Here is a 14,757-nt window from a genome sequence, read left to right as displayed (position 1 = left end):
TTTACCTATGTATCCCGTGCACAACGCTATGTATCCCGCTATGTGGAATGTATCAAACCTAATGTATCCCGTGCACAATGCTATGTATCCCGCAAACATCATTTTTAAGGGATTTTTGGTAAATAGAAAACTAGAAGGGATAGGATGTTATTTAGTACTTATAATATGTGGTTCCTATAATTTATACTAAATAAATATGGTGAAGAAAAGAGGGTTAGGACAGTTTTGTCATTTTTTCTCATAAGAAGATGATTCCAATGATGTGTTAGATAGGAGTCCTATCACAGGACAGAAATATCAATAACAATAACATATCCAATGTAATCTCATAAATCAAATTTGAACAATATAATGTGTACACAATTTTATTTCTAGTAAAAGTAGAAATATTGTTTTCGATAAACGTTCATCTTGCCTATAACAAATCAGGACAGAGAGATCAAAAACACAAAATATAAGTATGCCAAGACTTATTTGGTGGTCTAATCCCCTTATGTTCATTGTATTTTGTTTTTCTTCTCCCTAATATAAACAACTAACAACATACCTTGTGAAATATCACAAGTAGGGTCTTTATGAGGGTAGAAAAGTTATTCGCCCCCTACTTTATGAGGGTAGAAAAGTTATTTCTGATAGATCGTCGGCTCAAATAAAACACAACAAAACAAGAAGGAAAAGAGAACACGAAGTAGCATCAACAAATAATACGACAAGAGGGAAGAAGAAAGATTACCATAAATGAAAGAGCTGAAAACTTAATTAATAACTGTTAGTTGGTGCAATTGCTGCATACTGTATGTCCACAACCTCAATAAGCTTCTTGGCTATTGCACTTGCATACACAGTTGATCCTTCAGAAATCTGCATATAAATAAATTTGATGATTAGACAAAAACATTCAACACAACATGAGAAATTCTAAATGTAAACACCTTCAAATCAAATCAAACCAACCTTTGAGTTAAACAAGAAGCTATAGTAATCACCAATAAGTCCACCAGCAACATGGTGAAGATCCAATTGAAGGTCATCAAGAACCTTAGATGCAAAGAAAAGACAATTAATCCTCTTTTGCTGAACAAGTTTGACAGTAACTTCATCGTCAACAATCCGAACATCAACTTCAGTATTCTTAGACCTCCTCTGAAGCCATGAACTCCTTAATGAATTCCCATTGTATGATTGTTCCACTTCATCCATTATTTGCTTTGCATCAGTACCATCCATGGAAACAGTACCACCTTCTGTCTTTTGCCTCTTAATCCTATCTTTATTGCATCTCTTCTTCTCAACCATAAGTTTTAACTCATTCACTCCCCTTTTCAACTCATTGATGTAATCAATTGCATCCTTCACTATTGAGGCTCTATCATTCTATCAACACCAAAAAAACAAGGTATCGATCGATAAGTAGTCCATCATATTAAACAAAAAAAAAAGATTAAGAGTGAACTAGTATATTATACCTTGCTTGGATTAGGAACCATACTCCTCAAAGCTTTATACTTGTCATTTAAATGCACCCTCCTCTGCCTCTCAGTAGCAAAATGTTTAGTCTCTTTTATACCATCTCTATTTTTGGCTATATCATTCATACCAGCAGAAAACTCAAAAATCCCATTGTCAAAAGGCCTTGTTTCTCCATTTTCTTGGTATAAACCCTGATCCTGTTCCTCCAATCCATTAAAGAAAGAAGTATTGTTGTTGCTTCTCAAGTTTCTTAAGCCATAGCCATGTGGAAAAGAGTGGAACAATTCTCTTAGTAAAGGGGGTTGTGGGGGTAGATTCAATGGGAGTACTAAAGAAGAAGGATCATATATTGCAGTTGAAGTTGATGCACCGCCGCCATCAATGTCACCAATAAGGCCTAGTGAAGTTAACAAATTTGGGGATTTTTGAGGAAGTAACGATGATTGTGAGCATCTTGGTAATGGAAACATGTTGAGAAGATCAGGGGTTGTTAAATATGGAGGTTCAGATATCGGATTCGAGAAATCTTGCTGATGAAAGTTGTTGTTGTTGTTACTATTATCATTGTGTTCTTGATTTTGGTATGGAGGAAAATTCATTTCTCCCCAATTCGATTGATCACAAGACAACCCTTGATTAATAATATTATTATTAGATTGATCTTGCATGTTATTATTATTGTAACATTGTTCCATTTCAAGATTCATTTGCTGCTGAAATTCCATTTCCAACGCGGCGGCCGCTGCTGCAGCAGCAGCCACATCTTGTTGGGAGGAATTATTGTTGTTATGATATGTATGTTCTTGTATGGCAAAAACATCTTCTGTTAATCCTTCATGCTGCACATGATGAGTAGCAGGATCATAACAAACACTTTCTTCTACATACATTTTCTTGCTTTTTTTTTCTGTTCTACTTCTGCAGACCTGTGAAACAGAACAAAGGACATAAAGATACCATTTTCAAGAAATTAAACATTACTGCTCTAGCAAAAAAAAAAAAAGTAACTTTACCTAAACTTATAGTACTAAAAGTTTGCAATCAAGAAAGTATATAGCTGATGAACTTCATGAGATAAAACAAGGGAAGCTGTTGAACAGTCCCATAATATGAAGAAGAAAAGATGAAACAGAAAACAAAAAAGGGAAAAAAAGGAAGAATTTTGAGAAAAAGTATTGTAAAGAGAATGAGAGATGCTGTTGTGGGATTGGCTAATAAAGGTTGGTTGGTTGGTTTTGGTTTAGGAGACTGAAAACTAAATATATAGTATATAAAGTTGTAACTTGTATACTTGAGTTTTTATTTTCTACTCGGTGTTTGATAGGACTGGGCTTGATATGGTAGATTTCGGATTTCATAACGACATTGAAAGTTTTGATATCGCGGTTTCAATATTATGATATGCATGGGAAATTTTTTGGTATTTTGGTATGGTATTTAGGGATGACAATGGGGCGAGGCGGATGCGGGGCAGGGTGGGTTTAAGGCTATGCGGGGCGGGACGGGTTTAAGGTTGTATTGGGTGAGGTGGGATGCGGGGCGGAATAAAAATTTTACTGGTTTAGCTCAACTTGCCCAGTCCCACTCCATTGCCATCCGTAACGGTATTTGATATTCGTAAGAAAAATATGTTATGTATACAACTCATCTATATTATTATAATACTAAAAATATATAAAATAGTATTAGTACAGAAGTAATAGATTTTAGATATTGAAACTTTAACTATTCAATTTTGGATGAAATATTTTTTCCGTGTATTGATTAACGAAGGATATTTACTTGTATATTCTTTTGATTATTTTTACATGTGTAAGATGTAAGTATGGTATAATTAAGATATTTATTGAAAATTTGAAGTCATAATTCTCTATTAAGTATCATATTAGTATATGAAAATCGAAGTTAAACAAATTATAATTATCAATTTATCGTACCAACCAAATTATACCTAATTAGTATGGTATGACGAACTTTTTCAAACCCCAATTATCGAACAAAAATTTTCAATACTATACTATGTCCACCTTGGTTTCTGATATCCATCCCAACTAAATTTAAATTTACGTTAAGTCTAGGAAAAACTCACACCAAAGACAACACACTCTCTAGCAAAAATAATTTTATAGTCAAAACCTGAATTCAAAATCTCTTTTCCCTCCGTAACATTATTATAATTTTTTTATAACAACAATCCTATATAACATTATTTTACTACACTAATCAATTTTTCATGTTATACTTCTTACATTATTTTAATCTATACCAATCAAATAAAATTTAAACTCTTATAAGTGTAGAACGATAATTTGTTAAATAATCAAAAAAATATATTCAAACAAACAACATCATTATACACAAGTAGTAGGCATAAATATGACTGTTTAAATTAGTTGGAGTGGGCAGTTTGCATGGAGGAAATTACTGAAGAGTGGGTCCCTTTACCACATGTCATTAGAATGATAAACAAATTGTTACTCTCAACTAACAATATCTCCACAAATATCACCATTTGCGTGAATATGTATACTATCTTCCAAACATTTTTACTTCAATTTATATCCCTTGTGCATTTTGAAATCAAACTTTGATAAAACAGTAATTTATTTATGAAAAAAGGGTCAAAAATATCTTTCAATTGTGTGAATGAATAAAAAATATTCTTCGTTATGATTTGGTCTAAAAAATACTCGTCGTCAATATTTTGATTCAAAAATGCTCTTATTGTTACTTAATAGGTCAATACCTATATATGTTGACGTCAATATTTTGACCTGTGTTTAGTAATTATTGAGGCATTTCTGGACCAAACTATCAACGACAAGAACATTTTTGGACCAATATATTAACGACAAGGCATTATTGAGCCAAACTATAAATGAAGGACAATTTTTTACCCTTTTTCGTCTATATTATCAAGTGTTTCTATTTGAAAGCAAAATAACTAATCAAAAAGGAAGCCACAAAGAAAAAACTATCCTGAGTTGGTTAGAGATTGATTTCCCCTGCCAACCGTCTTCTCGATCGAGTTCATCACATCAAATTTTTGTATGATTTGTAAGTTATTGTATAAGAGTGAATTAACCCATGATGCACACCTAAAATATTGCGACTATAAATTTTTTTGGTTTAAAAAGAAAAAAAATTGAACTATATATAGAATGCTAGTTTGATTTTTCATGGCCAAAAAATTAAACTATTTAATTACTACTACCTAATAACAAGGTACTTTTTCCGTTCACTTTTAATGGTCATTGTTTTCTTTTTTTAGAGTTAAATGATAAAAAATTTGATTAACATTTTACGATGTATTTTTTCAATCATATTGATATGAAAAAAATTGTAATTTATAGTATTTTTCGTATAGTTTTTGAATATCTTTTTTTTTTTTTGTTTAAAATATCAAATTAATATAATTTAATTTAATTTTAAAAATATAATATGACAATTAAAAATTAACGGAGAAAGTAGTGTAATGTACAAGGTACATGATAACGACAATAGTCAATGTCATACTTCCTAGCAGAAAGTACTACTAGCATTATTTATGTAACCAATTGTGTATGTACTTAGTTGGAATCAAGATTTTTAGTGAGTGGAATATAAATATAATCTATGTTTTTAATAATAAATTTAATAAAATTTATTATTAGTAAGTAACAATCAATTCTATTCGGATTTAGTTAATTAGCTACATCTTTTATATTTAGAGTAAATTAATTTATTCCATTCTATTAGACAAATTTAATTATAAGAAGTACTTCCTCCGTTGTATATTACTTGATTTAAGTTGACCCTACACATTTTTTAAGAAAGTTTTAATTTAAAAGTGTATTTTTACTAAACTAACTTTATTAGTGATATTTTAAAATTCTAAATTTGATTACTGATAGTTTATTTAGTTATTTAATACTAAGGATAGTATAGGGGGAAAAAAATCTCTTAATTAGTTAAAATGAACAAAAAAATAATTAAAATATCTATTTTTTGATATAATTAAAGATCAAATAAAATGAAATAAAGAAAATACTAACATCTTATAAAATATCTTATTTTTTATTGAAGAAAAAAAGTTCATATCTTATTTAAGAAGTAATGGATAATATGAATCCCTTAGTTACTTCTTTTTATTTTTTATTTATATCAAGTATAAAATCGATCATATATATTTTCACCTAATTTATTTTTGATCCGTTTATATATGACTCGATCCACTCGTTTTTCATTCTTACTTATCAGTGCACTTGAATTCTAAGTCCAATTAATTTATTTACATAATACTGTGAATTTATGATTATATTTTACTTCAAAAATATAAAAATGTTACTAACTCTTAATTGGCAAGTGATAGCATCACCAGTGTTTATCGCCGTTTAATGTGAAATCATAGAAAGTTGATGTAAATAATTTTTAGGCTTATCTAAATTAATTTGAACCTTTGACCTAAAATGTAATAACAATATTAGTTATGTACGCCTAATTTTCATTCAGCTTTTTGCTGCGTATATAACATCATATTGAAAGATGGAAATTATATTATAAGACTTTCTGGCGCAAATTTAAATTACATTTGCTTGATGGAAAAAGATTAATATAAATTAGAAATATACTATATATCTTTTTTATTAATAAGCAATAGAATAATTGATTAGTACTCCTATTTGATTTTGTTACCCATATTGTAACAACAATAGCTTCACAATAGGGAACAGCCAAAAATAAAGTGTTTCCAGTAATGTTGTTAGCTGTAGATGCTCAATCATTGACTATAATATATGCTGAAAGGTCGATCACACTTTTCTTGTGACTCCCAACTTGGATCATGCAGTTACTCACTAATATTAATTATACATACTCATTTTTTATTTATTTTTATAAAATTGGAATCAAATTATCGAAAAAATCCTCTCTACCCTCCATAAAGGTAGGAGTAAGGTCTGCGTAAAACTTGTCCCCCATAAACTTCACTTGTAGAATTACATTGGATATGTTGTTGTTTTGATGGACGAAATTATCAGTAATTCTTTTTCTAATTAGGTAATTCCGAAAGTATGACTTAGTAGTTGTCACTAATTTATACGTCCAGTTAAGAAATCACAAGTTCACAACTCTTTTGTTACACTGCATAATCATTAGTACTAATTATCTATTGTTGCAGGTTAATGGCTCACCTAGTCACCTACACTAGTTAAGTTGTTGATCTACAAAATCATATAGAAAAAGCATTTGCAAATTTACTTGTCTTTATTACGATCTCACGTGTGAGTCTGATTCTTTTAATGGATTGCGGAGGGATTTGAAAGAGCTATTAACGCGCAAAAGCAAACTTTTAATTATGTAATCATATTATGTCTCAACATATCCTCACGTGCAAATTCCGATTCTTTTTCTATAGGCCAGGAGAAATTATTCCTTTTTTTTTTATAATGGGTGAAAAATAAGAATTTGACACACCCCTCAATTGAGTTGGTTCGAAACTTTTATATTTTAGAATTTAGAATTAGACAAGGAAAGAAATTAATCCACTTAATGTAGAAGAAAATTAAACTCTTTTCCTACTTAAATTACAAGTAATGTTTGAGGAGTCCTCTCTAACTTAATTAATTAGTACTTCCTCTGTTTAAATTTGTTTGTCATATTTTGACTTTGACACAGATTTCAATGAAATAAAAAAGACTTTTGAATCTTGTAGTCATATGTCAAATGCATCAAAATATATTTAGTCTTGTGGTATTAAACATGTCATGTGAAAAGTTGGAAACTAAAGAGTTGCTAAAAAGGGAAAGAATCATTCTTTTTTTGAAACGGACTCAAAAGAAAGTAAGGCAAACAAATTAAAACATAATACTAAGTTTTACCGAATCCGTAGCTAACGGAAATTAGAAGATATATTTTCTGTTGTTTCAAGAAGCTAACTGAGATGCTTCCCAATACGTCACAGTGCTCTACCACCTAAGAACTCTGCTGCTAACTGCATGTTTCCCTTGTACGTCAATTATTGTCTTTTCGATTGACGATGAAGAAAGAGAATTCTAGTTCAGTTCTCCACCTTAACGACATAAATTGGATTGATTAAATTCTATTGTTTCACAAGAATTTAGGTCCAACACAACTCAAACATCTCAGGATTGAGTACAATATTCTTGTCTTTGTTTTATAAGAAATCTTTGTGTGAACGCAGCCAACACAACCTCTCTCAAGCCATTTGAGGCTAAGTTTGCAGTTATGAGTATCATGTTCATCGAATTTTTCGTGAGATTAATATATCCATCGAATTCAGCATAGCATTACTAATAACTTATGTGAGATTTAGTCATAAACTAAGATGTAGTCCTTTGCAGATAAGGTAACTAGGAAGAAATCACTTGGTGTGTGTTACCTTTGCTGAGGCTTGAACTTTTGTTCCCCGCGTTGTAACTCCAGTTCTTCGACTACTTGGTCATCATCTCCTTGAGGGCTAAGCAAAATCTCTCAACCCTTTTAACTGGCAGTTCTGGACTTCAAATCATAATGCTTAGAAGGTAGAAAGCAATTAGTTAATGATAAATCTAATGGCAAGCTGTATTTACTTATACATGTAATGTTTGATGTGCAAACTGCAAAGTGCAAGTATACCAACAATAATCACAGATGATGTCACAAAAGTTTCTTGTAACGAATTGCCCACGACTCATGAGCTATGTGTAAATACTTTATTATTCTAAAATTTTTGTTACAAAATGTACGAAGGAATTGTCCTAAAGCTTTTTTAAGTGGCAAAGCTTCTAAATAATTCGTGCAATATAAGTCAAGAATTGGAGCCTGAGATCAACTTGACAAAATTTCATTTTCAGATAAAGCTACCTATTTCATTGCACAGAGCATTTATGTGGGCTTCGTTCAGGAAAAAGAGGCAAGCTGAGTAAAACAGAGTACCAATGTATAGAAGAGCAGTGGTTGCACAAGTGTCCTATCTAACTAACCATTCAACTCAGGTAATAATTGCAGTTTCTTTGCACCATTCAAACTATGCAAGACTCACTTCCGTCTGATGAGGCCTCTGTACCAATTAGATGAAATGTCAATTGCTCAACCATCACATATATGTCTTTACTTCGTGGATGGGCTTTGTCGCATCTCCTAAATTCGGAAACAACACCATCAAGTTCAATGGAGCTACATCCAGGGACTTTCTTTATTTTCTGTCTCTTCATTGCTTTTCTTACTTCTAAAGCATCTTTCCATTTACTGACTGAAGCATATGTGTTTGACATCAGTATGTATGTACCATCTTTTTCAGACTCCATATTGACAAGTATCTCAGTCACATGCTCAGCGAGATCAACTTTTCCTTGGATCCTACATGCTGCTAATATCGATCCCCAAATAGAAGCATCAGGTTCAATTGACATGTGTTTCACAAACTCCATTGCTTCATCTATCAAACCTGCACGACCCAACAGATCAACCATACAGCCATAATGCTCTATTCGAGGTTTTAACTTGTGCACTCTCCACATATCTGTAAAGAACTTGTGACCCTCTTCCACCAGTCCTCCATGACTGCAAGCTGTGAGAACACCTACAAATGTGACTTCATTTGGTTGTATACCAATATCAAGCATCTCATAGAAAAACTTAAGTGCCATCCGTGCCTTTCCATGTGTGGCCGAACCAACTATAACGGATGTGTATGAATAAACATCTTTAGTAGTCATACTTCCAAAAACTCTAAGGGCATCGTCCATGCTTCCACACTTTGCATACATATCTACAAGAGCATTGCCCACAAACCCAGCTACTTGTATCCGATTTCTATCTATATATGTGTGCACCCATTTCCCAACTTCTAGCGCCCCTAAATTGCTACAACAGTTTAGAACACCAACTAAAGTATTCTCATCAGGCTTTACTCCTTGATCCTGCATTTCATTAAACACACTCAAGGCCTGTTTAAACTCCTTTCTTTGAGCCAATCCAGATATTACTGTATTCCAAGAGATCACATTTCTCATCGGCATCTCTCTGAAAACATTAAGAGCAACATCGCGTTCACCACATTTTAAGTACATATCGACCAATGCATTCCCAAGAAACACATCGAAACTCAACTTACGACTCTGCACATACTTGTGCAACTTCTGTCCCAATCTCAAATCCCCTAATTTTGCACAAGCAGATATCACAACAACCATCATCCTCTCGTCAGCCCTTAACCTGTCATCTACCATCTCAAAAAACAAATCCACTCCTTCCTTCCAATAACCATTGTCCACATACCCCTGAATCAAAATAGTCCAAGATACCAAGTCTCTCACAGAACTTCTATCAAACACCTTCCTTACACTCCCAACACACCCACAAACACCATACAAACGCATCAAATTGTTCACTACATACAAATCCAACACAAACCCATTTTTTATCACATGGGCATGAACCAATCTGCCATATCTTAGCTCACGTAACCCTACACACGCCTTTATAACAAGAGGGTACGTGTATTTATCCAAATCTAACCCTTTACACATCATTTCAACATACATTAACAAAGCAAGTAAGGCATTTTCCTTACATTTAGAACTTAAAACACATTTGATTAAAGAATTATAAACATCGATATCTGGGTCATGCATTTGAGTGAAAAGAGAGTGGATATAGCTCATATCCTTAGAGGGTATTGAAGAAGAACATAAAGATATGATTTTGGCGTAAAGGGACTGTTGGGAACTAGTTTTGGTGATTAAAGTATTGAAATTGAATTGTTTGGTTGAGTTACTGGTCTGGATTTTGTGAAAGACAGAAGGGTCTTGAGAATTTACAGTGCAACCAAAAACTAAGGCCATGGTCGTTAGAACATTTGATTTCTTATTCAGAAACACATAGAAAAAATAATATGGATGTTGAGCTCCATAAATCGAAACTCTTCACTGTAATTTGGGACTTAGATGAATCACGACGGACTTTGGCGGGAAGAATTATCGAACAGATTTTTACATGATCAATGGAAGAGCGTGCTGATTGGGCATAAATACTTTGGTCCAACCAAAATTGTCTTATCCACAAATAACCATTTTCCAAATCCGCTAATATCCTCTATCAATGTCTTCTGAGTCTAGTCTATCTCATAGAATTTGTCATAGGGTCTTTTAAGTTAGCATGACACATAGAATTTGTCTAGTGCAGTCCCCATGAATAGGAGAGAATTTACCACTGCTCACCCGAAAGGTTATCCTGGAGTTTCCAAAAAAAAAAAAGGCTAACCAAAAATGCAAATGTCATAAAGTTTTGAAAACAAAGAAAATGCTAAATAACATGACTTGTGAAATTTTAAAGGGCAATGACTATCTTTCGAAAACCCGAGTGGTTAGTGAGCGCTATTTCTACTTTATTTATGAGTTGTGCGCGATAGGATAGTTTTGGGGTGATGTCCTAATAACCATCAGTATGAATTTAACCCAATTTTCTAAAATAAGTTTCCAAGCTTAAAAACAGGCATTTTCCAGATTTTTAAAAACCATAGCATCTAATACGAAAAATAAACCATTTTAACAACAGGAAACAGTTGAGCCAAGTATCAACCAAAGCAAAAGTACTCTAACTTTGGGATGCACATAAAACACATCTGTATCACTTTGACAGGACAGAGCAGAAGAAATCACTACAAGTACTAATAATTCTCAGGTCTCAACCTTTTGTTTTATCATATCTAAGCATCTCTAGGAGCAAGGAAATGTCGTTCTCCGTCTCTGTAATTCAGCTTGTATTTAGGGGACAAAAAGTGTATGTCATTCAGAAGCACACTGACATCCTCGTGTGAATAGTCTCTGGCAAAATAATGTCATAGATCGTCTACTCCAAAACCATATACTATACGACTAATAATTTACAGGAAGCTGAAGCCTCTTTGGAGATGATTAGAGACTCATGTTGCACAAGAGAAATCTTCATCAAAGACTTGAAGTTGCTAGTACTAGAATCAAACACGGGATGCTTCAAACCTGTTCGAATATGTCAGTATTTAGAACAGTTTGCAACTCGTATGAAAATAAATCATCATGTATGTACATGTACCCCTAAAGAAATGTTATTACCGTTTTATAAGAGTTGTACACAAGGAAAGTGTTATTACTTATGAAGAAATAGGAAGATAATTACAGTAAAGTTGCCAAAAACAGAAAACTATGAGAAATGCAGAAGCTGAAGTTAATTCACATGCATAAAGTTTGCAATGAGTTTATAAGCTTGGGATCCCATCTGTAATTGGAATTTCAAGTGTAGCTAGTTACCTACAAAGTAGTTGATCAATGTTCTCCAAATATGCTAAATTTTGTTCATCATATACTTTAAAGTTCAACTGATGCAAACCCCGTGAGAAAAATGTAGGAACTTTCAAAATTGACAGCTTATGTGATTACCACCGGACCACCCCTAGTTTCAAAAAGAAGTAGCTCCAAGCCTCCCACTATAACCTAAGTTGCGCGGACTCTTCACTTTCGATGCCGCACCCGTGTCGGATTCTCCAAAAATACACTACTTTTGGAGAATCTGACATGCACCCATTGACTTTTTTGAAGAGTCCGAGCAACATAGACTATAACAGCTTGCCTGAACAAAACAATGGCAACAAGCTTATAGCAACCTCCAAGTGTGAACAAAATAGACTACTAGATCAAGAAAGCGCCAAACAAATTTTTTGTGTAGCTGATCCATCTTTACAGCTCACAAAAGCTCACGTGCAAAGCAGCTGACAGCATATACATGCTATCAAGTAGAAATTCTTGTTCTGTCCTTTAATTATTTACCTTAGAATTCTATGAGTTATTTATCTTGTTCTCTTCATCAGAATGCTGTTTTATTTATTCTCATTTGACGATACTCGTACTTTAGAAAGAACCATTGTGCAGGAAAGAAAAACTAACACACTTCAAGTTCAGCTGAATGAAACAGTATGCTTTATATATGCATAAAGGAATGTAAGAACATGCAAAAGATCCTTCAACAACATTTGCACTCACAAGAAAATTGTCCGGGCTTATTGATAAACTTGAAAGTGCTATGGAATTTCGCCTTTTCTTAAAATGGAAAGGGAGTATTCAGCAGCATCAATAAGATCTTGAATGTTATGAAGAGATTGCTCCTCAGAACCCAACATGAACATGGCACGAACCTCAGCTTTCTTTTGAAGTCTAACTGCTAAGCTAAATGGCAAAGCAGGTGAATTAAGGCTCCTCAAGAGTTGCCTATACAAAGACAGAACTCTTCCTCTATTCTTTGCCAAGTCCTCTGCTGTAGCCCATATCAACCCTCCTTTCATTTCTCTGTGGCACACCTTGAGTTTAAGAATAAAGAAAAGGTTAAATATGCGCGACAATATGGTAACTCCTAAGGGTTCTACCATCCTAATTATTTTGGAGCCGCCTGGTCACCTAATTCATTTTACTTTTTGTTTAAATGAGTAATTATAAATAAAGGAAAAGAGAAAGACAACCCCTTAAAATGACCCCTAAAGTCTACTAACTTGAGATTGTAAATTCAGGAGGTTAATTTAACCCAAGGAGAAGGTGTTGGCATCCTCGAGTTACGTGTAAAACACCATTCCTTGACTAGTCTAATTATTTCCCTAAGTCTAGTTAAGGAATATAAACAGAAACAAGAAAACAGTTAATGAGCAGATCAATCAAATAAATAAGACAAACTAAAAAGTATTACAGACCTCAATGAATTACATCGCTGAGGAAAAACAATTCCAAATGAACAAAATCGAGACTTTCTTGTTATAATCATGACCAATTGTACTAAAAGAAATAGGTTAGCACAGCAAGGGATAACTTAAACACTATAAACAGCTTGTCTTTTTCATATTGCATACCACAATCCATACAGTAAAATCTAAGAGTAGTTTGGCCAAACCTACTAGCCGATTTGAAAATCTAACCACAAGTTGTAAAACTTTTAGTTTCCCCACCTTACTACCCTCAAATGAACTGATAATTCCAGAATCTAATTTCAAAACCAACTAGAATGTCTTTGAACACATAGCTATTCCATTTTTTACAACAATGACCAAAAAAAATTTAAAATCTCTCTCAAGTTATCTTTTATTATTTTGCACACACTTTAATTTTTTTGAACAAAATTTTTTCAGATTTAATCCTTCAAGAAGGAATAACCAAATAAACTGGAACCGGACCAACATAAACTAATGCACTGCATTCAAACCTTCTTTGTATTTATTTATCTATTGGATGATAGAAAGAGCGTTATATTTTTTTGAAATCCTGCTTCAAAAACTGTTCTTTTGAACCGAGGGTCTATCAGAAACAACCCCTCTACCCCATAAAGGTAGGGTGTAAGGTCTACGTACATCCTACCTTCCACGGACCCCACTTGTGAGATTACAATGGGTATGTTTTTGTTGTTTGTTGATGATAGAAAGAACAAATTTATTCCCTTGCAAAATGTGCCAGGTGGTGGAACAACTTACTACATGATTTCATCCATAGCATCTTCATTAAAAGACAAATTTTAGAATGATTTCTTACTTTATTGCCATTAGTTGCATTATACGAATGGAGATTCACATTCATCTGAAACAGAGTAAGCTTATGGAAACAATGTAGCTCAATATTGAGCAGAAAAATTATAGTAATTTAAGTACTTCCGAAGAATGAAACAGAATGCATCATACTCAATAGTTTATTTTGGTCCAAAACAAAATTGAGCAAAACATTAAGAGTAATTCAATCATTTCCAAGGGATGAAAAAAAGAAAATGCAACATACCCACAATTTATAATGGTCCATTTTATTGAATCAAACACTAAGTATTTAATAATTGAAGGAGGCAATTGGGTTAGGCATATCATCAAACAGTTTGTAGGCAGTAGTCAATGCTGATGTTAAAACAAGAAATTTCTCCAAGAATTTGAAACCCATCAAGATTAATTTGTCTATAATGCAAAACAAAAAATTTGAAAACAGCTTACCGTTTTGCTTCCCGGAGAAAATTCCAACAGTTGCCGGCAATTTGGTTGAAGCTTTAGAGAGTTTACTGTAATTTGTAATGTTTTTTTTTTTTTTTTTGTAATTTGTAATGTAAAATAAGGAAGCATTTATATATTTACGTGTATGCACCCAAAAGATTTGAAAATCACACTTCATACCTGTAATTTGATCTAAAAGTCTAATTCTCACCCAAATTTAGGCCAAATACATTAATGACCCCTTAAACTTTACACTATTACTTTATGACTCTTCAACTTTTAATTTCTCCCCCCCCCCCCCCCTCCCCCCCCACCCCCTGCCC

General features: G+C 33.0%; 3 protein-coding genes across 5 annotated transcripts in view; all 3 read right to left on the bottom strand.

Moving 5' to 3' along the window:
• LOC102596673 (transcription factor bHLH91-like) overlaps positions 1 to 2,563 on the bottom strand; it is a 4,386-nt gene extending 1,823 nt beyond the window's left edge. The window contains exons 1-4 of the mRNA XM_006354524.1: positions 2,484 to 2,563; positions 1,467 to 2,396; positions 955 to 1,374; positions 734 to 861 (exon numbers count right to left, since the gene is read on the bottom strand). Of these exons, the coding sequence (XP_006354586.1) occupies positions 760 to 861; positions 955 to 1,374; positions 1,467 to 2,360 (1,416 nt within the window). The 5' untranslated portion in view covers positions 2,361 to 2,396; positions 2,484 to 2,563 and the 3' untranslated portion in view covers positions 734 to 759. The remainder of the gene's footprint in view (positions 1 to 733; positions 862 to 954; positions 1,375 to 1,466; positions 2,397 to 2,483) is intronic.
• Positions 2,564 to 8,019: 5,456 nt separating this feature from the next.
• LOC102596345 (pentatricopeptide repeat-containing protein At1g08070, chloroplastic-like) lies at positions 8,020 to 10,816 on the bottom strand. Its single transcript, XM_015311931.1, has one exon. It carries the CDS (start codon positions 10,293 to 10,295, stop codon positions 8,472 to 8,474), a length of 1,824 nt encoding a protein of 607 aa, XP_015167417.1. The 5' UTR covers positions 10,296 to 10,816; the 3' UTR covers positions 8,020 to 8,471.
• Positions 10,817 to 11,026: 210 nt separating this feature from the next.
• Positions 11,027 to 14,683, bottom strand: LOC102595786 (uncharacterized). Of its 3 annotated transcripts, none has more exons than XM_006354521.2 (3): positions 14,438 to 14,681; positions 12,468 to 12,781; positions 11,027 to 11,450 (listed from the first exon to the last, which is right to left on the bottom strand). In XM_006354521.2, the coding sequence occupies exons 1-2, from the start codon at positions 14,561 to 14,563 to the stop codon at positions 12,506 to 12,508; spliced, it is 402 nt and encodes a 133-aa protein (XP_006354583.1). In that variant the 5' UTR covers positions 14,564 to 14,681; the 3' UTR covers positions 11,027 to 11,450; positions 12,468 to 12,505. The 3 variants fall into 3 exon arrangements, with proteins under 3 accessions (XP_006354583.1, XP_006354584.1, XP_015167416.1); XM_006354522.2 differs by having other exon boundaries at positions 12,468 to 12,770; positions 14,438 to 14,509; XM_015311930.1 differs by having other exon boundaries at positions 11,446 to 11,525; positions 14,438 to 14,683.
• Between the last annotated feature and the right edge of the window lie 74 nt (positions 14,684 to 14,757).

Source organism: Solanum tuberosum, unplaced genomic scaffold (genome assembly GCF_000226075.1).
Source record: "Solanum tuberosum cultivar DM 1-3 516 R44 unplaced genomic scaffold, SolTub_3.0 scf00173, whole genome shotgun sequence".
NCBI lineage: Eukaryota > Viridiplantae > Streptophyta > Magnoliopsida > Solanales > Solanaceae > Solanum > Solanum tuberosum.
This window is presented reverse-complemented; position numbering and strand designations above follow the sequence as displayed.